The sequence below is a fragment of the Thamnophis sirtalis genome, unplaced genomic scaffold, assembly GCF_051295495.1.
Source record: "Thamnophis sirtalis isolate CommonGarterSnake01/CBP01778 unplaced genomic scaffold, rThaSir2_p1.2 scaffold_3, whole genome shotgun sequence".
Classification (NCBI taxonomy): Eukaryota; Metazoa; Chordata; class Lepidosauria; order Squamata; family Natricidae; genus Thamnophis; species Thamnophis sirtalis.
In genome coordinates, this window is record NW_028261383.1 from 123,705,179 (window position 1) to 123,732,845 (window position 27,667).

At 39.8% G+C, this 27,667-nt stretch overlaps 2 protein-coding genes across 4 annotated transcripts in view; one reads left to right on the forward strand and one right to left on the reverse strand.

Annotated features, from left to right (window-relative positions):
- Positions 1-5,018: 5,018 nt before the first annotated feature.
- On the reverse strand, positions 5,019-18,778 carry TEN1 (TEN1 subunit of CST complex). The gene is made up of 4 exons (XM_014070455.2): positions 18,648-18,778; positions 17,734-17,850; positions 12,889-13,046; positions 5,019-8,041 (listed from the first exon to the last, which is right to left on the reverse strand). Exons 1-4 carry the CDS (start codon positions 18,740-18,742, stop codon positions 7,908-7,910), a joined length of 504 nt encoding a protein of 167 aa, XP_013925930.1. The 5' UTR covers positions 18,743-18,778; the 3' UTR covers positions 5,019-7,907.
- A 200-nt stretch (positions 18,779-18,978) lies between these two features.
- Positions 18,979-27,667, forward strand: part of ACOX1 (acyl-CoA oxidase 1) — a 28,081-nt gene continuing 19,392 nt past the window's right edge. The window contains exons 1-3 of one of the 3 annotated variants that reach the window (XM_014070448.2): positions 18,979-19,162; positions 20,320-20,479; positions 27,011-27,171. In XM_014070448.2, coding sequence (XP_013925923.2) covers positions 19,054-19,162; positions 20,320-20,479; positions 27,011-27,171 — 430 coding nt within the window. In that variant the 5' untranslated portion in view covers positions 18,979-19,053. Of the gene's footprint in view, positions 19,163-20,319; positions 20,480-27,010; positions 27,172-27,667 lie in introns of those variants that run through there. The other 2 variants (XM_014070447.2, XM_014070449.2) reach the window with 2 other exon arrangements.

The window sequence follows — 27,667 nt, forward strand, 5'->3', positions numbered from 1 at the left end:
AGGAAGGAAGGAAGGAAGGAAGGAAGGAAGGAAGGAAGGAAGGAAGGAAGCCCTGCCCCCTGTGAAAAAAACTGAAGACGGAGCAGTGAATGAATAAACCATAAAAGCAACAAACAGTTAATGCATAAGTAAGCTGAGGAGCAAGTTCTCAACTAAGGAAGCAATATAAGAAAGAAATATAAAAAGCTCAATATGCCAAAACACTTATTTTAGTCTTCATTTAATTACTTGTATTGTAGTCTGATGTAACATCTTTTTAAAGTTAACGTTAGTTAGAAAAGATAGGGTACAAAACTTAAATAATAAAAAAATGTACATTCATTTTGAAAAATAAATGCAATACTTGATTAATTTCATATCTTTATTTAAAATAGTTTTGGCATGGCATATGATTTTATTGACTCAGTTGGAAATGATGTGGATGTTGTATCTGATTCTGAGGTATATATATTCTTAAGTAACATAACATATAGCATATTGTCCAAACTTGCTAGACTATTTAATTGATCTTACTACTTTAAAGGGGGAGAGTTTCATGATAAATTATTTTATTACATTTATGTTGCATTTATATATTATATTTATTACATTTATATTCCACATTATATATTTGTATTGTTATTTTAGTGTTTATTGCAATTTTGATAGATATTATATTGATATATCAATACTGATTTTAATCATACTAAATAACAATTACTGCTATTATTTATCAGCATTAAATATTTACAGTTTTTAATATTGAGTTAGTCATATTTTAGAATAATAGCATTATCTTTTAATAGGATAATTGGCAAAATCTAATTCAAATGTGATGGGTTGCATTCCAAAGGAATGTGAGAGGACAGGTTGCCTGCAAAATGCCAGGACCCCGGCTGTTGGTGCCATGTCTCTCTCTAGCCAGTCTAACAATCTAAAAGCTGAGCAGAGAGCCTTTTTTTTCAGGGTGAGCGGAAAAGTATAGTGTTTGAGTGGCACTTTTCATGCCTGGCATTCATCAGGCTGAAACCTTGCTAGCAATCGGCGCTTGACTCTTGGAATGTTGCGCAAATGTCCAGCAGACGTGACAGCAGTTCAAACTGTTGCTCTCTTAGGTGCTCAGGCATGAAACTGTGCAGCTCAAACACTATACTTTTCCGCTCACACTGAAAAAAAATTAGATGGAACATTGCTGAGCTGTTGCTCCTGAATTCCCTAAAGATTTCCCACTGTTGGCTGGCTGGGGAACTCTCATCCAGCATATCTAGATAAGAAGAGGCTGGGGAGTAATCCCCTGAAACATGGTAGAAAACACATTATGACATCACCAGTAGGAGAGTAAAACACCTTCCTACAGATCCTACATATGAACTGGAAGGTGTTGGAGAAAAATCTGTAAGAAGCAACTTCTAATTTCATCCTATTTATATTTTCCTCTCCCCTCTCACTTGCCCTTCAGAGGCAAGATGAGATTTATTTTTTCTACTCAGTTATGAAGACACAGACTACACCAGTCTCTGAAACTTATTATAGGTTTTCAAAGTTAGGGCAAGCATGCATGGACATGTCCAATAGCATTCCATGGGCAAGATCTTGAACAGAGAAAATAGGGTGCAATTATAATTGAGCAACAAGGAACTAAAGGAGCATAAGGTGATGCTTTACAAATTGATTATAAAAAAGCTAAAAGTTTAAAATTGACTTTCTAGGTACCTGTTAAATGAACTATGACTTCAGCTTGCTCCAAATGCTCTGCTGAACTTTCTTTAAAAGAGATTAGAATTTATTATGTACATATAGTTCTCGACCTATAAACCATTCATTTTATGACGGTTATATAACAATTGTGGCAAACCCTTTGCACTGCTTAGTCACTTCCCTTTTAGCATTGAACCTACAATGGGCCACACAGTTTAAGAATTGCAACTATTGTATAGTCAGACCATGTATAAATTGACACTGGATTTTATTATAGATTTTAGTTGTAATTTATTATTTTATACATATACATATACATATACATATACATATACATATACATATACATATACATATACATATACATATACATATACATATACATATACATATACATATTACATATTACTCTGCAAGTTCTATTCTACTTATCCTGACAAGCCCTGATTTGGCCATTCTCCTAAAATTTTTCTCTCTCTTCTCTCTCTCTTCCTCTCCCCTTTTCCCCTTTCATGTCTTGTTGTTCGTCTGTTTGTGCTTTCTCGTTTCTGCAGGTCTGACCACCCTTTTCTGGAGGAGGGCCAGATGTCAGCCTCTGCTTTGCTACTGCTTCGGCTGCCATTGAAACGTGGAGGGGGGGGCATGGTATTTGGGAGGGGAATCATTACTGTGCTGGAGGAAGTTTCTAGACGCTGAACTGACCACCTTATTACGCATGTGGAGAGGGGTGTTTCCCACCAAGGCCAACGGTCCAGCATTCCATCCTGGTGATGCCTTTCGAAGTTATCTCACACCTGACATTTGGGGGAAATATGATTGGACTGTGCACGGGGATGCCAAGGGGAGGGGAATGAATTATACATTATATTATTAGCTTTCGCGCCTAATTAACCAGACTCAGCTTAGCTTTGCAACTGTTCATTTATAATTAGTAAAAGTACACTTGATTTCAATACAAATGGAGTCCAGTGGTTTTCTTTCCTGATTACTGAATGAAGTGATGCTGACAGGCACTGAAAACAGTGACTTATGACTGTTTTTCACACTTACGGATGTTGCAGTATTCTTATAGTCACATGATCAAAATTTGATGTTATATATGCTGAGAGCAGTAAAAATATCCTATGTACAAAAATCGTAGGATATTTTGATTCCCACAATGGACAAATTGCTGCAAAAGTTGATAAAGTTAACAGAGATGGCTAGATTGCCTCCTTTGATTGAAGAAAAGAATATTTAATTTTGTTTCTATTTGACTTTTGGACTTTGTGATTGAGGTTGAAAAAATGAAAGGTTGACTTTGGATTTTGCTGATTATAATTCTGTTGTTATAGAAATGGCTTGTATATATTATCACACAAAAGTAAAAGTTGAGGCTGTGCATTATTATCTTATTTTACTGTGCCAAAGAGATGGAAATTAATGCTTTTATTTTTATTTTCCCCTTTCCCTATACTTTTTCCTCTTCCCCTTTTCCTCTCCTATTTTCCCATTTTTTTCATTTCTTTTCACATTTCTGTATTTTATATTATGATAAACTAATAAATATATGATATTCAGAAAAGCGATTTGGACCAAGTTGAGAATGCTTGCCTAGATAGCTGGGTTTTATAATAAGCTCACATGAAGATAATGAAATACACTAGAGAAAGGAATTGCATTCTCACGGAATTCCAAAAATAATAGTGTGTAACATGTACTAGAATTCTAGAGTTGCCATATATAAAGTTATTTCACTGTAAGTGCTGTGTCTCTCCCGTCTTCCTTTCATACTGTGCTATAAAAACACTAAAATGATTTTTTAAATGGTCAAAATTTGAACACTTGACAAATGGTACGTATTATGACTGTTACAGTGTCCCGGAGTCACGTTATCACTTTTTGCGACCTTCTGACAAACAAAATCAATGGGGAAGCCAGATTCACTTAACAAACTAACTTAAGAACTGCCGTGATTTACTTAACCACTGTGGTTAACAAAAGGTCATAAAATGCAGTAAAGCTCACTTTACAACTATCTTGCTTAGCAACGGAAATTTGGTGCTCAATTGTGGTATTGTCAAGGATTACCTATACTTGCTAACTAATAGTTGCTCTATTTATGCTCAGCAGCCCTTTGCCCAAACCTCCTTTCCTTTCAGTCCGGTTTCAGGCCTGGTTACAGCACGGAAACTGCTTTGGTCACGCTGATCGATGATCTCTGGCGAGCCAGGGATAGGGGTCACTTCTCTATCCTTGTGCTTCTTGACCTCTCAGCGGCCTTCAATACCATCGACCATGGTATCCTTCTGCGACGGTTGCGGGAGGTGGGAGTGGGAGGCATCGTTTTTCGGTGGTTCTCCACCTACCTCTCGGACAGGTCGCAGTCGGTGTTGGTCGGAGGGCAGAGATCGACCCCTAAGCCACTCAATTACGGGGTGCCGCAGGGTTCGGTCCTGTCCCCCCTCCTATTTAACATCTACATGGGTGATCTACCGCTGGGTGAGATCATATGCCGACACGGGATTAAATATCATCAATATGCGGACGATACATAGCTGTATCTGTCTGCCCCGTGCCAACTCAGTGAAGTGGTAGAAGTGATGTGCCAGTGCCTGGAGGCTGTCAGGGTCTGGATGGGAATGAACAAGCTTGCGCTCAATCCCAACAAGACCGAGTGGCTATTGATGCTCCCTCCCAAGGATGGTCCAGCTATCCCATCTCTCAGCCTGGGGGGTGAAATTATACGCCCCTCAGAGAGGGCTCGCAATTTGGGAGTCCTCCTGAATCCGCAGCTGACTCTAGAACATCATCTGTCGGCTGTGACCAGGGGGGCCTTTGCCCAGGTTTGCCTGGTGCACCAATTGCGACCCTATCTGGACCGGGAGGCCCTTCGGATAGTCACTCACGCCCTCATCACCTCAAGACTGGATTACTGTAATGAGCTCTACATGGGGCTGCCCTTGAAGAGTGTTCGATGACTTCAGCTAGTCCAGAATGCAGCCGCGCGAGCGATTGTGGGTGCACCTCGGTACACCCACGTTACACCTATCCTCCGCGAGCTACACTGGCTTCCCATTGGTCTCCGGACATGCTTCAATGTGCTAGTCGTTACTTTTAAAGCCCTACATGGTATCGGACCTGGTTACCTGAGAGACCGCCTCCTGCCAGTCACCTCCCAAAGACCTATTAGATCCCACAGACTAGGCCTCCTCCGGATTCCATCTGCCGGCCAATGTCGACTGGCGACTCCCCGGGGGAGGGCCTTCTCTGTGGCTGCTCCAGCCCTATGGAACGATCTCCACGTTGAGATCCGGACCCTTACTACTCTTCCGGCCCCCGCAAAGCAACTAAGACCTGGCTGTTCCAGCAGGCCTGGGGCTGTTGAATTATCCAGCCCCATCCGATGTTATGACTGTTGCTGAATTTTTAATTGTTGTTTTTATTTTTGTACCCCCTTCCCTTCTTATTGTTAGCCGCCCTGAGTCTCTCGGGAGTAGGGCGGCATACAAGCTAAATAAACCTAACCTAACCTCTATTAATATTCAAATTCTTTAATTCTGTAAAACCACATGCCACTTGTTCCTTGGGTTGCAAAACTGCCCCACCCCCACAAGGCTGATTTGCAACCAAGACAAAAAAAACCTCTTAATCCCAAAGGGAGGGACCTCATGGCCAAAAGATATGATGATGGTTGTTTTGAGGAGAAATCTCCAGGGAAATCTACTATTTCCAAGCCTCTTTGAAAGCTTTCAAGAGGCCCTTCCTCTTAGGAAGAACTCCTGAGCTCAATCAATTTCTCTCTTCAGTGGTTCAGAGCTACAACTCCCACAATGCTCTCTGACACAAATAATAAAGAGTTAGTGCTCCAAGAATTACCCTTACAAGATTCTCTGGAATGTAATATTTTTTGAAAGGGACACATCTTTTTACTAATCGGAGAAGGCCTCAGGCCAAACTTCGAACCCAAACTAGAATGTTAGCTACTGACCAACCAGTCATACATATGCGTACCATGTGCTTTTATGAATCACCCTTGCCAAAACTGGTTATTTATCCCCAGCTCTCCTCAAGAGGCCTCTCACCTGCTGATCTAACCTCCCATTGGCCTCCATTCCTTCTTGCTGAACCACAAACTTCCCAAAGGATCAAAACTCACCCTCTTTCGGCACCACCAGAGGGAGACGTAAAGTAAATATTGACTCTAAGCTAGGCTGGTGAGGCCTCTTCTGAAGCAGAATATAGAAAGTCATCAGACAAACAAAGTACAGGGTGAGCTTTATGTTGCTTGCAATATAAGTAATTAAGCATTTCCCTTTATTTTCTCAATGTATACTGTAAATTTCTCAGAGACAAAAACAGAGATTGTATCCTTGCCTCTCCAGAGTTCTAGTTGGATCTAGTTCTCCTGATTTTGTTTTTTTGTTTTTGCCCTTTAGCTGTACAAACTACAAAAGAAAAAGGAAACAACCATTCCTGTGAAGAGAGAATTATAAATCAAAGTAGGCCTGCTGTAGGAGGCAGGCCTACTTTGATTAATACATTTCACCCAGCATGTTTCTATGCCCTAACAGGTTTTTTTTCAGTTAGGAAAAAAAATTATTTTGAAAATATAAAATGGCATACCAGGTAAGAAAAGCAAGCATATACCTCCAAATCAAGATCGTTTTTGAAATTGTAGGTGGCCTTTCAGGCAAGGAAGTAGCTAGCGCTAAATTTCAGTATATGAATGATTTCAACAAACAAATTTACAGACCATATATATCAACTGCTTTATATCCCACAATGGCAAATCTCAACTGTTGACCCATTCAACATAAGCAGCACTAGTTAAAGTAACAGTTCTTTTTCCATATTTTATTTAATCACATCAAACTAATTAACAGAAAAGTAAGCATACACACATTAACAATATAAGGTAGTTTCAACTTTAAGATAAAAAAATGAATAGGAAAAAGCCTTGATGAAGTCCAGGTACTAACAGGCATCTGTTAATTTCTTAAATGTTGATAAACTATGCATTTCTACAATGTATTACTAAAAATCAGATGTAGATGTTGAGTAGTAATTCTTTTAACCATCCTATGGTGATAGGTAACTAGAATAGTGAGAATTGTGTATTTAGCCAAGAGGAGAGCAGTGCTGCTTTCTAACAAATCTGATATTATACAGTCTTGTCAAACCAGTCCCCTAGCCATTCTTAAGGGCAGCTTCATAAAGCACACATATAAAATTCTATTTTGGACTTAATTAGAGCATGAGTTATTATGGAGAAATTACCTCTGTCCAGAGATAAACATAACTGAAAAATCAGCTGCAGCTGGGGAAAGGTATTCAATAACTCTGTAGGGCTCTGTAAGATAGAAACAAGACCCCTCATACCATGGGTCTGCTCTCTTATGATCAATGCCCAGCTCATATACAGGACCCATATCACTGATTTCAAGATCTAGGAACCACATCTGGCCAACAAATTGGATATTATTCAACTTATTTTTCTAGCTGCAAACACATATAGCTTCATGATGGTCCTGATGAAAATTATTAAGATGGATGTCATTAGCACATTGATACAATCTACCTAAAGCCTAATGATCACATCTACAGTGTCACATAAATATAAATACAGGCAACAAGACATATCTTAGTAGGATTCTATAATATAAATTGAAAAATAAAGGAAAAGTTCCTTTTATTACTTTCTAGAACCAGCATGTTGTTTTATTTCAGGCTCAAATTAAAAGCTGCATTATTTTACAATTCTGATATATTCTGAAATGGAAGATTAAGATGTTCAACAACTGTCAGGAAAACAAGGAAGTTGTATATAAGGAAATGGGGACATTCTAAGCCAGTGAAAATACTTTTTTCTATCAATAAAATTAAAATGAAAAACCATGCCCCTAGCCAGCCACCAACTGTTGGTTTCTTTAGCATATTAAAAACTTATTTGCTTCCAAACAACTTAATGATCAAGCTTCTGTGATTTCCCAAAATCATCTTCAAAATAAAGATTTATATTAGCCCTTTGCATGTTCTATTGTTTATATGGGTTTCTAAACAGAATTAAGTATAAGATTCACAATCTAATATAAAGACCAGTTCTGAGTCTAAAGCATTGCATCAAACCAATTTTAAATAAGTATTCAGAAAGCAATATAATCTACAACACCAGGAATAAAGGCAAGAGATGAGTGATCATATACAGAACAAATTTTGTGTTCGAAAATAAATGCTGGCTGAAGCATAGACTAACATATGCTTCCTTCATGATCTTTCCTTCTCTCCTGGAAATACTTTCTTTGTTCCCCTATGGCTTTTTCCAATAACTGAAGATTTATTCCTTCTACACATGTAAATACTCGAGCCTTTATAATCATCTCACCTGCAATTAAAAATGAATAAATAAATCACCATTTGAATTCAAGGATCTCTTAAAACAATTTCATAGTTAATAATGCAATTAAAACAAAGTGTTTACCCAAATCATACAATGTGGCAGTTCCACTCTTTGTTACTTCAGTATACATACCACTTTATTTTGTAATATATATTTTATACAGCTTCTTCTAAATACCATCTCTAAGTGTTTTACAAAATGAAAAATATGCAATTAGATCCAATAAATTGAAAGCACTAGGTAGTTTTTAAAAAAGATGGTGGGAGAGAAAATTCATATGTACAAGACCTAGATGAAGAGACCAGTCTTCAGAGGGAGCTTAACAACTGCTACTTTATAAAATGCAGATGATAGAGAATTCCAGAGTAAAAACAGAATTAGTGAGGAATAAAATTTTAAAGTGGAATGTAGATTCAAAGAGATCTAAATCTATGGTATATACATCAGTCATTTTATGTTTTCTCTGTTCTTTACTCCTCTTTGGGAATCTGAATATGTATATGTGTATATGTATATATTTAAAGTCGCAACACAATGTGTGTGTGTGTGTGTGTGTGTATATATATATATATATATATATATATATATATATATATATATATATATATATATATATATATATATATATATATATATAATGTTTTTTATTTGTGCTGATAAATAAATAAAGGGAGACTAGTATAGATCTATTTCAAGCTATTTAGCTCTCATCAGCTAGCCATACCCTTACTGGGATTTGAACCTGGACTATATTACATACTAGGCAGACATCTTAGCCATTAGGCCACAGGCTCTTATCCGTTATCAGCGAAGCCAGGGTGAAAGGTATCTATTAGATTTTTACAATTTATACTATACACACACACACACACACACACACACACACACACACACACACACACACACACACACACACACACACACACATATATATATATATATATATATATATATTCAGGAATATATGCAATTCTTTCTGCTTCCAAGCAAATATTTACAGAAGAAATTTAACTAACAATGTGTATAAAGTGGAAGGCCTTACCCCACTAGAACAAACAGTATACGCAAAGAGAACTGGAAATGACAAATATGCTTGTATTACATGTTCTAAGCTACAATAAATCAATTTTACACTCATAAAAGATATTTCTGATTTAACATTTGAGCAGATATTCAGTGTCACGAGAAATCTGAAAAGCAATGACTTTTCATTCACAAGTAGTCAAAACATTTGCTCCTCTTGAGGAGACTGCAAGACATACTGAAGGACAGAGTCTGCCTGAATAGATAGACTGTGTTTAAAACATATCATCGAAAAGGAAGTTGTGTCTGACAAGACTGAGACTGATTTAAAGCTGGATTTTAAAAGTGGCAACCTACAAGAATGAAATGGAACACAATGTTACACTGGACATGTAAAAGAAATTGGCTGATGTCTTAATAATTAAAGGGCTATACAACGATGGCAAACCTTTTTTGGCTCACGTGCCATAAGGGGGGAGCACAGGGGGGTTGTGTGCGGGCAGGCTGCATCCATAATGCAATGCGCGACACCCCCAGTGTGTATGCACGCATGAGAGGTGCTCCCCCCATTTTTGCATGCTTTTTTCACCCTCCTCAGGCTCAAGAGGCTTTATAGGAACCTCCCCTACCCACACACCCCTGGAGGCCCTCCGGAGGCTTCAGGGACCTTCAGGAGGCTTTAGGAGGCAAAAGAAATCCTATGAGCAAACTGGAAGTGACTTCCAGTTTGCTCGTAGGGCCATTCTTAGTCCTCCGGAGGCTTCAGAGGTCCCTGAAGCCTCCAGAGGGCTTAAACCGACCCTACGAGCAAACTGGAAGTTTGTTCCCGAACTTCCGGTTGGCCAACAGGGCCGCTTTTGCCCTCCGGAGGCTTCAGGAAAGCTCCTGAAGCCTCCAGAGCATCTCTGGGGGAGGGAGGCTCTTTTCACCCTCCCCAGACTCCTATAAAGCGTGCTGGCCAGCTGACAGGGCAATGCCTTGCGTGCACTGACAAATGGCTCTGCGTGCCACCTGTGGCATGCGTACCATAGGTTCACCATCCCGGCACTATACAAATAACAATTCAGGACAGTGACTTGGATAGTTTCCTTATATTGGATTTACAAAAGGGACTTATTAAACCTTTGAAGAATTTGGTGTGAAGAAAAAGAAAAAAAGAAATCAAGTTTTTAGATAGTGGCCCCCAACCTTCTGGGCACTAAGGATTGGTTCTGTGGAGAGGTTTTTCTGTGGACAAGAGGGGACGTGGCTTTGCATGTTGCCTGCATCCTGCAGATGGGGGCTTGCTTGTTTGCGTGGCTCTGTTTCTGGCATGCCACACATTGGTGCCAATCCATGGACCAGGGGTTGGGGACTCCTATTCTAGGGCACTATTTGAAGGGATTACAGATCAAGATTGATTTACATATGTAGAAGGAAAGAATATAAAATTAGTATATTTGATCAAGATCAAATAGATGTAATATCTCTGTATTAATGGACTTTTGCTGACATCTATATTGAAATGACACGGCTTTAAGGATTTATTTGTAGATATGGGAAGAAGAGATAATTTGCTATATTTTTAAAAAAAGTAAATGTCTAAAATTGTTTATGCTTTTTGTGATGAAGGAAAAGCCCTTTGTATATTTTCCTTTTCTTTTTCTTTATTCTTATTTTTCTTTTTCTTTCTTTCTATTCCTCCCCTTTTTTAGTTTTATTAGGTTTTTATTATAGCAATTTAATAAAATTATTATTTAAAAAAGCAAATGACATGGAACAAATCCTTCACAGGACAGGTAAGATATTTAACCTTCCCCACCTTTTTCTTCTCACATTTCCCACCTGAGTTTTCAAAAGCAGGTCTACAAAAGAAGCAAAGTTCTCAAATCCCAGTCAGAACAGAAAGAAACAAGTAGGAGAAATAAAGAAAAAAATCAGGTGCTTTGTCTAAACATTGCCTACTGAGTGACACTGTTAAAGGTAATGAAACACTTGAGATAATCCCCCAGGAAGAAAGGAGAATTTTCACACCAACAGCTCACCAGCAGATCAATGCATGAAATACCTGGCAGCTATAATCTGTGCGGGTTGCAAGTCATGAATGCACTTCCACTATTAATATATGAAGATGTGTCCTGCCCCTGAGGCTCAGAAGGAGAACTTTGCTACTCAACCATTAACATATGAAAAAATGCCTTGCCCCTGGGGCCTCCAAAGCAGAACTCTGTTACTCAACAATTCCTCTCTGTAGTACCATATTTTTGGAGTATAAGATGCACCGGTTCCCCCCCAAAAAGGAGGGTGAAAATCTGGTTGCCTCTTTATACACTGAATACAGCATTTTTTGCCTCCCAAAACCCCACCCTCTTTGAAAATATGTACGTGCAGAGGGTTTGGAAGGCCTGCAAAGTGCTTCTGGGTTGTTGTTGTTTTTTTCAAAAAATGGGCTGTTTTTTGCTCGTTTTTGCCCCTCCTCGGCCCCCAGGAGCACTTTGCAGGCCTCTCAAATGCTCTGCATGCCCCATTTTTCACAAAAATTGAGGTGTGCAGAGGGTTTGGGAGGCCTGCAGAATCCAAAAACTTTTTTTTAATTTACCTTTTTAAAATCTTGGTGTGCCTTATACTCCAGTGTGTCTTATAGTCCGAAAAATATGGTATTTAGTGCAGTAGCACTACTGCAAATTCCACAGAAAAATATTGAAATCTTTGCTGCTCATGTTTCTTGGATTAAAAAGAATCAATTTGAAATGATAGTGTGATGAAGCCCAAGCTTTGTTTAGCCTAATCTTTCAAAATTCTTCTGAGCTAATTCTTCCAAGGTAGCTATCTACCCCTACCTCAATCATTCCCCTACCTCCACCCCTTTGTGAATAAAGAAAAGATGTCCTAGTAGGAACGCTGACATTTAACTGTTGCAGTGATGGTTCCTTACTTGCCTACATGTACCATTTTTCATTAAGAAAATGTCAGAATGATCTTTACGCCTGGACACAAGACAAAAATCATACTGGTCACTGTCAGGGATGACCTGGGCTGGAACATGAATGAAGGAAATGCAACCACCTTTGTCTTTCCAGAACACTTCACTGCTTTCAACATGGTCAACTACAGTTATTCTGGATTACCTGCAAATTTTGGGAATGGAGGACATTGTACTATGGTAGTTCTACCCCTTCCTAAACAAGGGATTGTAATTGGTGGTTATGAAGAAGAAGTCCAACCCTCAGGCACTCCAGGATGGGATGTCCTCAAACTCAATGCTTACCCCGGGAAAAAAAAGTTTAACCTATGAACGAAGCCACCTTGTTGGTTCAGGGTGAGGTATCATCAGTACAGTTATGATACCTAGTTTGTTTGTTTGCTTATTTATTTATGGTGTTTAGCGTATGGATAGTCCATCATACATGGACTACATGTGACCTAGCTTAGTAAAACACAGTAATATATAAATGTTAAAAATATCTTTGTTCAACTATAGCTGATAGATACCGTTATATACGGGGCCAAACAGCAATATAGTGGAAGTTTGGCTTTCATGTCTAGAGACTTCCAAGCCCTGGATGGGGAGAAACAGACTCCAATTCAACCCAGGTAAGATTTGGTGACATAATTCAGAAGCCTAGTAATTTTGGGATTATCCCAACATGGCCACTCTGCATCTTTTTTCTCTATTATAAAGCACCTATGATAGTAGCATTTACATTTAGCTACCTGTAAGTATAAATTGGCCTATTTTTTTTGCTGAGTCCTAAAGAATGGTTCTACTTGTTCGTATTTATAGAGAGACTTTTTGGTCCCATAGAATTAAAAGTCATAGATATCCTTACCATCCTTTAATTCAGTTTCCCCCAGGACAATATACAAAGACCCAAGCTGGGCCTGAAAGGGTTCTACAAACTTTGTGCAAACTGGAATACAGTGCTGATCAGATGCATGCTGAGCTGTTAAGATGGCTTGTGAAATGGCCATATCATAAGAGTGAAGCCTGAAAGACAGAAAGATTCAGACGCTGTGAATAGTTAAGATACACACATTCATTTCCAGAATACCCATAATACTAAAATATGTATATATCATGAGATAGGAGAAGAAATATTAATTCATATCAAATAATACAGTATTTAAAAATATGTTTTAGCCATGTTTTATTTTATTTAGGCAAGCATAACAGTGTGACAGAAATAGAATATGTAAAACAATATACATAATATTTAGAAAAAATAGTTTAAAATCTAGAGGTGTCAAACTTGATTTCATTGAGGGATGCATCAGGGGTTGTGTTTGTCCTTGGAGGACCGGGGGGGGGGGTAGTGGTGTGGCGTGGCTGAGGATAGGTGTGGTGGGGGATGGATGTGGCCATGGTGGGCATGAACAGACATTAAACGAATGCTTGTAAGTCAGGGACTCCCATTATTTTTGAGTTGTAGCCTACACTCATTACCCTTTGACTCACAGAGCTGTTTTGAGATATTTTCGGGTGAAGATGAAAGGAATGCTTAGCTGGATTTTCTAACTAATCTTTTAAAAATTCTAAAGATGGTTTTGTGTTTGGAATAGTAACTGCTACCTTCCACTCTCAAATATTGTTCAACTGTAAAACACTCTCAGATTCCTTTCCTTAAGAGAAGTAATAAAACTTCATGGGGAGAGTGGTAAGGCATTTCTCTAGTAAATTCATTTTTACTTTTTTTTACACCTCCTTATGGCTTCAGTTAGTCCTTCTAACTCAGCCTTTCTTGGGGGTTTTGAGTGCATCTTCTGCCTTCTCACAACTCACTGGAGCAACGAAGAATAATGAATATCTTTAGGGAATACAGTAAATGCCAAGGGTTGGTGATACCATTCAAAAGGTGATACATCTTACCATCAATGTTCCCTCTAATTTTTTTTCAGTGTGGCCGGAAAAGTATAGTGTTTGAGCGGCACATTTTCATGCCTGAGCACCTGAATTTTTTTCACAGATGTCACCCAAGACCATTCTAGTTTAAACTTCCAGCTGCACTTTTTCTTCATAACAACATTTACTCCAGCTTTACGTTTTGACATCAGCACTGACTGATGATGTACCTATAGGGTTAGGGTTTATCAATTATTACAATTATCTTTTCAAATTCATTTTGGATTAAATAAAAAAGAGCTTTGAAATGAATATATAAATGGCACTTAATACCAGTAATATTAAAATAGTAAATGTTTGATATACTTCATTTTAATGAATTTCACTTGATATACTTCATTTTAATGAGTTAACATTCAATTGCAAAAGTTGTCTATACACTGTATGCTTCTGTGAATGTATTATATGCAATTTGCTATTTTAAATGAGTAAAATTATTAAAATCACCATAATTAAAGTCTCATTCACATCTAAGAGTTTTCTTCCATCGTTAATTTGTAAACTCAAGGATTTATTGCCTCATGTTCAACAATGCTTGTTGATTGTTTAAAAATTTGTGGGAATTTGCTCCTTTCTGTACAGAGGGTTTCAGTAACCTACTACTACTGCAAAACTGCATACTACTTGCAAATATAGATTGTTAAAATGGCTCTACCATAACCAAATAAGAGAAAAAAACACCTTCCTTTTGTTTATAAAGTAGTGATTTTAGTTTGCTCTATGGAAGTCACTATTTTAAACTGACAGATAGGGTTTAATTAGATTAAAAGCAAAAATATTCTCAATGACTTTGAAAATCCCAATGAGTTATCAAATATAGGTACTCCTTCGTTACAACGTGGGACTGGAATTTTTATTACTCAGCAATGTGGTCACAAAGCTGATGTCGTGTCATGATGACTCATGTGACCGGGCTCTCTCTCGCCTCTTTCCAACTCCGAGGGCATCAATCATGTTAGCCAAGGGATCTGCATTCTGCAAAGTTGGCTCTTTTAAGACTGGTGGTGGACTTCAACTTCCAGAATTTTGAGAGTTGAAGTCCACCAGTCTTAAAACAGCCAACTTTGCAGACCCCTATGTTAGCCCAAAGCCTGGCGCTGGGCTTTGCTCCCCCATTGGTGGAGCCCCGAGAAGCGAGGAGGGAGAAAAAGAACTCAAAAGAGCTACATTGTTGCTAAATGAGCCAGCCCAGGCAATAGCAAATTAGCCGATCTTGCAGGCAGGTCTGAGAGGGAGGGGGGAGCAAAACTCCAGGCAGCAGGGCTTTCTGACTCTTCTAATTCCCCGTGAAAACTGCTCCAGAGTTTTAAATCTTTAAGATCCCCCTCCCTCCTGCCTCCTCCTTCCTTTTTTCTTTACAGAATCTACACAGAATCACAGAGAATCCTGAAGTCGGGCGGGGCTGAGGAGGGAGGCTCAAAAGAGCTACATTGTTGCTAAATGTAACCGGCCAGCCCAGGCAATAGCAAATTAGCCGATCTTGCAGGCAGGTCTGAGAGGGAGGGGGGAGCAAAACTCCAGGCAGCAGGGCTTTCTGACTCTTCTAATTCCCCGTGAAAACTGCTCCAGAGTTTTAAATCTTTAAGATCCCTTTCCCATTTTTCTTTTCAACCTACACTGATTAGAGAATCCTGAAGTCGGGCGGCAATGTACTGCAGTAGAAAAGGTTTAGCTGGAGGAGGTTTTGATTGCGATCGCTCTGTAGTTCGTGTCCAGATACCTGCCCCACGTGCCTCTGCGCGGCAATTAGAAACTACTGCGCGGGGAATTGCAGCCATGTGCGCGGCCGCGCAGGCGCGCACCTTAGAGGGAACAGTGCTTACCATATAACCACTCATTATATTGTGCAAGGCCACCACCACCACCCCCCAACCAACCTGCAGTCCATTTTTGGCTGGCAGAATGCTGGAGGAGGCCTTGGAAGCCGAAAAGGGCTGCGTGCCAGCCTGTTTTCAGCTGGCAGAGGTATAGCAGGCTGATGCTTTGATATTTCCAGTGGGCCAGATCTAAGTAGCCCTCAGGCCGGATTCAGTCCTCAGGCCTTGAGTTTGACACCCCTGGTCTAAACTGAAGGCAAGTTATTGGTCTAAATTTGAAACAAAATACTTTCAAAGTAAGTCTAAATGCAATAATAATTTTTGTTGTTGTTCAGTCGCTAAGTCATGTCTGACTCTTTGAGACTCATGGAACATGCAAAATACAAACCCAGCTGAGTATTGTATATTCATTAACCCTATGTTAAGGAAACACTGGTCTAATATTTTGGCCATTACAAAGAATGCCCTTCTCTTAAATGGTCTTTATTTCTTTTCTTTCGAATCAAATCTTCAATCTCCGGTCAAAAAAGGAACAGGCAATAAGTAAGTTGAGGACTGCCTGTATAAAAATTCACTTCTTATGAGTGGTCTGTGTCTTCCTCAATCTCAGGTCCTCTACCAGAGAGGTCTGGGCATTTGAGGGTTCTGCTCACCTTTTCCTAGCACTGCACTTTTCTGGACAGACAGCTCTGACACCATTCCTGGGATTTGTTGGAGCCACTCCCCAAAAGTCACAATCCTGAGTATTCCTACTATCACTGGGACCGCTTTATTTTTCAGTTCCCCCTTCAGGCCCTGGCACTTCTCCAGTTTCGCAAACTCCTTCTTCCTGGCACTTCTATGTCTATCACCACTACTGCCTTCTGGTCCTTTTTCTATTACCACAATGTCTGGTTCAGTGGTGGGTTCCTAACCGGTTTATTACTGGTTTGCTGAGTGTGCGCTTTGCGCAATTAAACTAAAATTAATCAGAAAAAAAGGGAAAACAGCTGAAGAGCAGCAATTCAAGCTACCACCTCAGATCAGCTGGGCTTTGGAAGCTTGAATACAGGTAAGTATAAACCAGGGGCGGGTGGGCCCTCTTTTAATAAAAACAGGGAACCAGTTCGCTCTCTGTTTGAAGGCACCACTACCAGTTCGGGAGAACCGGATAGAACCGATAGGAATCCACCTCTGCTCTGGTTGATTGGCCAGTACTGCCTGTCTATCTGGATATGGAAGTCCCATAGGATCTTAGCTTTCTTATTCTCTATAACCTTTTGTGAGATCTCCCATCTAGACCTAGGAGAATCTGACCCATATTTTGTACAGATGTTCTTATATGCAGTGCCAGCTACTTGGTGGTGGCGTTTAGTGTATGCTGTTGTGCCGTTCAGTGTATGCTGCTCCTGCCTGCATCTTATACCCTGCCATGTGTTGGACTATTTCTGTTGCCTCTCTGCATAGCCTGGACCTTGGATCCTGCCTAGTGTGGTAGATCTCTGCTTCCATGGAGCTGGTCCTTAGTGCTTGTTCTTGTGCTGCTACAGTCAATGCCTCAGTGCTGTCTTCTAGTCCAACCTTTTTCAGCAACTGGTAGGATTTCCCAATGTCTGCTACCTCAGCTATCTGTTGATGGTACATCTCACAGAGAATCATGTCTTGCCATGTCACTTCTTCTGCTTGATCTTCCTCCCACATCTGCTGCTGCCTCAGGTATTCTCTCAGCAGCTAATCTTTGGGTGCCATCTTACTGACACTGCTAGATAGCTGATCATCTTTGATTTGGACTCTCTAGCACAAGTTATCTAATAAATCAAAGGAAATACAAAACAGCCATTTCCCAATGATGGCAGGAAATCAGACCAGTGACATTGTCTCCAATAGTAATTACAGAGAGTCCAGACAGATGTTGCAATTATAGAGAAAATAAGCAGCTACTGTATTGACCAATTAAAGAAAAATAGACGTACATTTACCTGCCATATGTTCTCAGGGCTTTCCCTTCCGGTACTGAAGTAGAGTTTATTTCCCAAGGAAAGTGATATGTTCCAGCATCTGGAAGCATTGTGTAGAATGGCTTGCAAAAGCAGATCCTGTTGTCAAACAAGATGAAAGAACTTTCTATTTTCAGAGATCTTTTTCTGCTCTCAATATTTATCCTGTTATAAAACTAAGCAGCTTTTTAGAGCATCTTCCTTACTAAAACATATGTTTAATCAGAAACTATAATTTAATAACCCTAATCAACCACTATAGACTTTCTGTTACTTTTCTGAAGCTGCTGGTCCCATTATTTTTGCTTTTCTCTGACTCCCAGTTTTCTTTTTTCCCTGGACTTTTCTTTTTTCCCTGTTCTCTTTCCAAGTTTGGCTGATTAAGAAAAGAGAATCCTGCTTGATCTGCCATAGATTCAAATAACAGCCAGTCTGAAACCTAACAGCACTCTTAACTTTAAGAACCAGTTTGGTCTAACAGTTATGGCACCAGGCTATAAAGCAGGAGATCAAGAGTTCAAATCTAGCTTTAACCATGAAAGCCAGCTGGGTGACTTTGGGTCAGTCACTGTCTCTCAGCCCAACCCACCTCACAGGGTTGTTGTTGTTGGGGAAATAGGAGGATGAGAAGGAAGGTGTGTTAGATATGTTCAGCTCCTTGAGTTATTTGTAAAACGAACAAAGGCAGGATACAAATAAAATAAATAAACCCATGGGGGGGGGGAGCTTAACTTTAGTTCCCTCGAGTTAATCTTTTGTTTACACTCTCGAAAGTTACAAAAACTCTTCCCACAGATATATTTTTTTCTGTCAATAACCAGGCAGATTACACAACGTGATGCAGAGCGAAACTTTTGGGTGGCAACCAATAGTTCGGACTGTACGCAAACAGATACCTGGATGGAAAACAGGGTGCAATTCCAGGAACCAGAATTTTCACAAGGGCGCCCGGTGGATCGATGGTGCAAATTAAGCATTGGCATAAAACCATCAGCGTCTCTCTCTCCTCCCCACCCTCCGCTCCTCCCGCCTCCTCCGTTTCCTCCTAGCAATGAATGGAAAAACCTTCCTAGTTCGAGGGGACCCCTCCCCTCCCCTCCTGGAAGCTCCGCAGATGCCAGATAAAAAAACGCCTCCGCGGAGTCACGCGGGTGCTAAACGGCTTCCTATTGGGCCTACGAGTCGTCACGGGGCGGGACGGGGCGAAGGCTACCTTTCTCCTGGTCCGGAAGCTTTTCCGAAGAGGAGTCGCTCGGCGGTTGTTTCACGGGCTGGTGGCGGAGGATTTCCCCGGCCGCGAAGATGAACGCGGATCTGCGGAAAGAGCGAGAGGCGGCTTCCTTCAAGGTGGAGCTGCTGACTAACCTCTTGGACGGGGGCGCCGACCGGACCTTGCGCCGCAAGAAAATTGGTGAGAGCGGGCGGGATATTGGGATGGGATGCAGAGAAAGCCGCCCCTTGTACCGGGGGTGGAGTGGGGGGCGTCTTTCCGCTGCCTGCCCCAAGTAGAGACGAGGGCTGCAAAGGCGGATCCGTTGCCCTTCGAGAACTTTACCGGCGTTTTATCGATTAAAAGTGCCCGTTTGCATCTGGACAAGGACCGCTTTGAATGGGAACGCCTTCTTTCCCCCCAAATTTTGGACGATGCTCGCAAGCGGTGTCTCAGGATGCATTTTAGAAAAGAGGCATTCCCACCCAGGTAGCCTCCCCACCCCAAAAAAAGCATGTTTCTGTCAAGTTACACAAGATGTTTTGGGATGCCTAAAGCCTAATTTACTTGATGCCTATCTGATGCCTTAAAGCAGCGGTTCTCAACCTGTGGGTCAAGACCCCTTTGGGGGTCGAACGACCCTTTCACAGGGGTCACCTAAGACCATTGGAAAACATATTTTTGAAAAAAAATACGGAAAACATAAAATAATTTTATTGTTGGGGGTCACCACAACACGAGGAACTGTATTAAAGGAGTCACGGCATTAAGAAGGTTGAGACCCACTGCCTTAAAGGATTGATCTAACTAGGACACCAAGTAGATGTTGCTGGCTATAGGCTTCACACTCAGGTCAGATTTCAACCATAAATCTTTCAGACAATATACTTCATTCTCCTAACCTTTAAAATGGGAGACCTAAAGAACTGCTTCAGGGTAACACAACACAGGGAAATTCCACAGCTGAAAGATGCTATGAAAAGAGATGGCTTTTAAGAATAAAGTAACTGTTGCATCCTGCTGTCAAATTTTCCTTTCTTGTATTCAATTAATTAACCTGTATCATCTAACCTGTGGGAAACTATGACATGCTTGAAATCCATATCAAATAACATTTCCCCCCAAGGATAGGACAGTAACTCATTTGTGTTGGTTGTACTTTTCTAGATTTTATGAATGCAGCTTTATGTTAATTATGATTGGTATTAAATTATAAAAGTGGTTACCAGAATGACAGCTGCATCTGTTCTGTCTAACAGATTTGTTTAAATAAGAAACATGATCTTATTTAGCAGGATATGGTCTTATATCTTTTTGAAGAAAACTCTGAACAATGAATATCTCTTCTTCCCATATAGAAGCTATTATTGCAAATGATCCCAGCTTCCACCACGAAGATGTAAATTTTCTCTCCCGCAGTGAACGCTATGAAGTAGCTATCAAAAAGAGTGCTCTTATGGTGCTGAAATTAAGAGAATATGGGATTGCAGACCCTGAAGAGATCTACTGGTTTAAAAGGTATTTGTGCTCATTATTGGGTACTTTAAAAAGCATAAGAGTTGTCCTATAAATATAAGGAAGGGTCATGCTTAATTTCAAAAGACTCCTACATGGGACTTTTAAATATACTCATTAGAAGTCTTCAATTAGCAACGCTTCCCTAAACATAGTTTTCTGGAAAGCCTATGCAACCCAGTTCCTTTTATTGTAGCAGCGGAAATTAGATATATGTACTGTAGCATTCAGGAAGGCTGGGAGCATCGTTACATTTTAACCAGGCAAGATAATGTTGCTTTCTTTTAAAGTACTTCATGTCAGCTCAGGACAGTGATACATTCACATTAATAACAGTTCTTTATTTTGTTTTCTCCTCTGTCGCTTTTGTTTTTCTACCCTTTAATATTGCATCACAGAAAACTTCCAATGTTGAAATAGTCTTGCTACTTTAAGCTCCTTGATTTTCCATTCTGCTCTGGTAGAGACCAGTAGAAGTAACTGGTAGAATGAACTTGATAGCAAAGATAATGTTGGAAGCTATTCATCCAGTTCTGACCCTAATTGCTGATCTTTGAGTCCTTGGTTTAATAATTGTTTGGAACAGGTCATTGGATTGCATCTAATCATGTTCAAGGATAAACATTTCTCAGTGGGTGGAGCACTTCCTTCAAATCTTACTGGATATAATAAACTTACATTGGCTAGGTTGAACAGATCTATCCCCAGATAATAGAAGCCTATGTGTATTTTTCTGGGACTAATTTACAGGTAGTCCTTGAATTATGAACACAATCAAGCACAAAATTAATGTTACTAAGCAAGACAGTTGTTAAGTGAGTTTTGCCCCATTTTATGGCCTTTCTTGCCATAGTTGTTAATTGAATTAATGCAGTTAATTTAATAACATGGTTGTTAAGTGAAAATCTAGCTTCCCCATTTACTTTTCTTGTCAGAAAGTTGCAAAAGGAGATCGATCACGTGACTTCCATTTATTGTCGGGGGGGCAGAAACAGTTTTAAGGGTGGTTTCGGTGGTGAGAGCTTGCTACCATTTATAACAAGGATGGAAAGTTGGGCAGCATATCGAATTTTTCTCTGTTTATAATCTTTTTATGAAGGATAGATTTGCTATTATGTTGCATGACAATCATAACTCAGTTCTTTGATGCAACAACCTACAGTTTCCAAAAGCAACCGTTCTTTTGATATAAAGGAGCAATCACTGATGCTTGTAGCAAGTGGTACTGTTCCAAAGGATTAAATCGTTCCATTTTGGGCCTACAGGGGTTCTCATAAAATGTGAGCTTGCTGACCAGTGCAAAGCATGGGGATCAAATTATTCTACAGAAAGACCTGCACTGATTGTGAATTGCCTACCGGGCACAATTTATATCCTGATATTGATCTTTAAAGCCTTAAATGATTTCCTTATCTGGAGGGAGCTCCCTTATCCACTAGGAATCCACCTGGTTATTTAGATTAGTAGGAGAGGCCCTGTTGAATATAACCTGCTCATAGAGGATATCCTGTCTGCTGGAGGTAGGGGTAGAACTTTCTTCTGTATGGTTCTCAGGCTAATGGATGTTACTGTAGTGTTTGGTTCCCACTTTCCTGATTTAAAGAAAAATAACAAAACCATATTTCTTTTAATCAGCTTTTAATCATTAATTTACTTTAATTGAATTAGTGGTACTGTTATATTCCAAAGCGGCCTTGTGAATTTATACATAGAAAAATGGGAAATGAGCCAGACAAAAAAGTGCTCTGTTTATCTTGTCTATTGAGCAAATTCTGTTGCTGGCACAGCTGTCTTTTTTTTTTAATGGCAGCAAATCTGAGTGTGGCATTTAGCGAGCTCAATTCTTTTAGCATTTGTATCTTTCTGATCTAGACTTCCACTCCTATTTCTTAATTTCACATTTAGGTTTACCCTACATTCTCCTACTGTTTTCTCAATGTAAGGTTGAAGCGAATTAGTAGAAGAAGTGAAAGGCTATTCCTTTTGTTGTTTGTGGATAAAAATGGCATAATAAACAGGCTCGCATTGAAAATAAAACAAGACAAGTGGAATATGAATACCTACCACATGATAGGGTAAAGAAAAAACTTACTGAATAGACATATCTTGTTGCTATTTTTTCATGCAGAGTATGTCCCTGAAAATTTGTGGTATAGGCTCAGGATTTAGGTTTTGAGGATTACAATAATTTTGTTATGGTAGAAATGGCTTGAAATGTGAAATGTAAAGCAAAATACTTTTTTTGTATTTACTGCATTGAAAAAAGTAGAAAATCACCACTTTTTTCTCTCTCTTTGCATTTCTTTCTGTCTTAGTTTTTTAATTTTTGTTTTTCCCCCCTGTATTTTTATCTTATAACGGGGGTGTGTGTGTCAAACTTAAGGCCCGTGGGCCAGATGCGTCACACACTGGCTACCCCTGTTGGGCGGGGGGAAGTCACAATACATCACATGACAGCACTGTGATGCTGCGAGTTTGACACCCATGTCTTATAGAGAAACTTAACAAAATAATGTATGTTTTAAAAAGGGATTATTTGCCATTTAGCTGTTAATTGTCCCACGTCCCAGGAGTAGGAGTGTTACTTTACATTGATAGTTTCTTCCATATTTTACACTGGCATGCCTTAATAACAAATACTGATAGGAAAAAATAAGAGGCAAACTATGTCAGAAAGTGACTATGGGCTCTTCTGCCACTGTACTGTTGGCAACCGCAAATTGGATTAGATCCAGCTAAGTGGTAATTATTGTGCTTTTAAGGAAAAATCTCTGTAAGTAAAACCAGGTGATTCTGCCTATAACAGTGGTACTCGCCTCAACATCTTTAAGATGGGTTTCAACTCTCAGAATCCCCCAGCTTTTCTGCAGAAGCTCATATATCTTAAAGCTGATAAGATTGAGAAACACTGGCGTATAAGTACACATATACACAAACCCACCCACGCAATGTGATGGTGTGTATAGCTAATCTAACAGGTTTTGTGATCCGAAGTGCTATTAAGAGAATTACTAATTGGATGGCTCCAGTGTTGCAGCACAGCATAGAGCAAATCTATTTTTTTAAACTCTGTACAAAGGCTGTTTGGCTAGGTCACCTCTTGAGCTTCACTGCTTTAGGAAATGTGTCAAAAGCTTTTCAGAAGATTATGTACCTGTGCCCTTTCACACCAAGATAAAGTGGTTGGCTGGTAAATGACTTTGAAAAACTTCATTGCTACAGCCATCTGTTGATACACATGAGGCAAAAAAAAAAAGATTTTGGCTTATTGCATCACAAGATCTTCCAGTTGTTCCCACAGAGCTAAACCACCGTGCTGGTTTTTGTACAAAGTGTTGTAACTGAGTGGGTGACTTGATTTAAAAAAAATCTAAGACAGCAGTGTTCAATCAGAATAAGCAAGAAAAGAAAGAAATTTATTCATAACAAACTTATGTGTTCTTGAACACCCTTTCTTGCAATGAAAATTCATCTTAGAAAGATTTAAAGGAACAACAGATGGAAAGAAAAGTTCCTGTTCTGATCTAAGCTTCCTGAGACAGTAAAAATCACACTCTTAGTCCCAAAAACACTTTTTATTTAAACGGCTGTGAATTATGTTCATTCACAGCCCATAATGAGTCACAAACAGTTTGTGAAGAGTTCAACAGAAGTCTGCCAGTCTTTCAGGGCAATGCTGATAAGCACCCACCTTTATCTCCCTTGAAACACTTCCAGAGACCTAATTGGCAATTAGTTTTGCAAGGCCAAATGGAGCAAAGAGTCAAACGGAGCTTTAGAGTTTAAACCGACCAGAATGAACAAAATTGCTTCCTGCAAAGGCTGACATCCGTTTGCTCCTCTTTTATGTCTTATGGGAGGGGCCAATCATCTCCAAGCCTTCCCCAGACTCCAGGACTGGCCCACGTTCCTTCCCAACCTCCTCACTGTCTGACTCTGCTGCCAGCTCCGCAGGCCACCAGTGGACCACAACAATTCCCCGGTTTTACAAAATCGTAACAGTGGTTTTAATTGCCTGCAAGACCTCTTGATTCCTTTCACAAAAACCTCAGTACTGAATGCCAAGAAGTGCTCAGCAGAATAATTGAAATGCTGATAATTATTCTGATAACTAGTCTAATTGTCAAATGTGAATTTGATGTCATGCGGTGCTGTTAACCCCTTTGATCTTGAAACTGTTGAAAAGTACCCACACCCTTATGGTAATGCCCTTATTGGATATTTGAATTTAAGCAGGGTTTTTGTTAAAGGATGTGCTTTGGAGCATATACAAAGCACTACAAGAAAACTGATTAACTGGTAATACAACCCATTCCAAAAAGTACAGGTAATCCTTGACATATAATCACAATTGAGCCCAAAATTTCTGTTGCCAAGTGAGAGAGTTGTTAAGTGAATTCTGCCCCATTTTATGATCTTTCTTGCCAAAGTTGCTAAGTGAATCACTGCAGTTTTAAAGTTAGTAACACATTTGTTAAGAGAATCTGGCTTCCCCATTGACTTCCCTTGTCAGAAGGTTGCAAAAGGCGATCAGGTGACCTCAAGACACCACAACTGTCATAAATATGAGTCAGTTGCCAATTGTCTGAATTTTGATTACAGGACCACAGGGATTCTGGAAATGTTATAAGTGTGCAAAATGGTCACGTCACTTTTTCCAGTGCTGTTATACTTTTGAATGGTCACTAAATGAACTGTTCAAAGTCGAGGACTACCTGTTCTCAAAATGGCCTTAGATGCAGCTTAATACAGCTTAGCCTATAATCAACAAATGCTAATTAATATTAATTACAATTTATCAAGAAATATATTGAAATATATATTGAATAGGAAAGCCTCACCTTTAATTAAGCCATTTCTTAGAGAGAGAGAAAGACAAGAAAGAGAAAAATAGGATGTTTCCTGGCTCTTAAACACAGGTGAGAAACAGACACAGGGCCAATATGTGAAGAATGTTCCCCTTTATCTATTTCGTACCCTCATCAAAGGTACAAAAGATGATGCAAGTTCCAACCATTCTAATCAAGGTGGATTGAATATAATTTCCATATATGTAATAAACAGGAAAACAATAATCTTGAAAAATATAGTGGTAAACTTCTATTTCCTCAGGGAGGTTAAACATAATAGATTTGCACCAAATCATTTTTTTTAAATGGGGAGTGGCTTGAACACTATGGGATTTGCATTGAGTTAGCTGTTATTATGGAAGATATCCAAGTTGACACTCCTATTTTTTTAGGTCACCACTCTAAACATGTACATGCATGTGCAAATGTATTGTTGCTGTTAAAAAACACGGTTGATATACTTTCCGCCCATCACTTGAATATAATGTTCCTCTGATTAAATCCAGAATTTAATTTGACACCTTAATCATGGATTCCATGCCTCTTTCACCAAGGATTTAGAAACCACTTACACAACTGCATGTAACTCCTGAACAAACCTAACTACCCAAGCTTTATTATACAACATAGAGCCCCGATGGCGAACCTATGGCATACATGCAAGAGATGGCACACAGAGAGGACTCTGTGTGTGCCGTCGCCCCAGCTCAGCCAGCTGGTTGTCAGATTTCTAAGGCACGCATTCATGCAGGCCAGCTGGTCATTGGGTTTCTGGTGCACGTATGCGCACACGTATGCGTGCACGCCTTCCGGTTTGGGCACTGTGTCAAAAAGATTCATAGAGCAATGATTCCATGACTGCTATTTGTCGTGATATATGAAATCTACAACAACCTGTTGAAATGTGCCCATTCCCCACTATGGGCAATCTTGCCCTCCTGCTGAGTCTTCCCTACTTACCAAGGATTCTCAGGTCTCATTTATCTGTTTTGGGGCGTCTCCCTTTTCTGACTCATCAAGGCCTGGAGAAACCAATTTATTTATGTAAAGGCAGTGTTGTTTTGAAATCCCAGAAACTAATCTCAGGGGAAAATTAATACCAATGAATATATTCTGCTCCTTAATCAAGATGCCCATAGTTGGCACACAATGAGGTGTAGCTACATGACTTATCTGTATTCCTGATTACTTAAACACCCTTTTTTTTCCTTGCTCAGAATTACTCAGTTGACAAAACTTAGCTGAAATTTGCATAACAATGGCTGCATCATGTTGCAGCATATACTTTATTTTGACCCACTATGTAGGTCAACTGTGGTGAATGGCTTTGTTTTGTATATAATTGAGGTCATTGGAAGTATTTAAATATTATGGCTGTTCATAGGTTTAGCTTACTGGGAGTAACAGAAACAGCTTAAACACTGTTTTAAGGAATTCTGATCAGGATTGAATAAAAGATTGTCAGGAAATCTCAGGGTGGTAGATTAGGTTGGGAAGAGGGCTGAGGCAGTACCGAAAAAAGTACATGGATGTGAAGCTATCTTAGCATCATTTCTAACATCGCCGAAACCGAAAGAGTTAAAGGAAACAACATCTGCCTACATGCCTATTTACAATTGGAGTAAAGGTCATTGGCCCTTGGAATAATGGATGTGACCTGATCTGCTATCTCTCTCTCCCCCAGAATATGCATGGGCAAACACGTTGCACTCACTGATGTGCACTTCGGCATGTTTCTGCCCACCTTACAGAGCCAATGCACAGATGCTCAGAAAAAGAAGTGGCTGCCCCTGGCCTCCCGCTTCCAGATAATCGGCACTTATGCTCAGACGGAATTGGGGCACGGTTAGTTCTTTTCAGCAATATGGGTATTCCAATATAGTATTATTCAAATCTGCCTGGCAGTGGGTTTAGAGAATAAAGAGAAAGCAGGCAATCCTGGATCAAATTTAATGTGTTGATTAGAGCTGTTAGAGGGTTATCTACTATTTGGGTGTTACAGGTTCAAAGTCAATATGAAAGCTATTTGTGGGTTTTACGTTCTCTGCCTTGGACTTTTGTATATCATGCCCATAGCCCTTCCATTCAATCAGGTATTGGAACCGTCCTTTCAGCCATCGGGAATCCCGGATACTGGCAACTTCATACTCGGGCGGCTCCTCATCATCACAAGGTTCTGGCTGGGGATGATCTGGCTGGCAAGGAGAACAAACCAGCTGTTCAGGAACAAGGAGAGATCGATGAAAGACCGGATGGATTCGCATCAAACGTGGCAATGTCAGGAGATAGGCGACCGGATTCATGACTGCTTCAACAGGAAACGGGCCAAGGTAACGGTGGT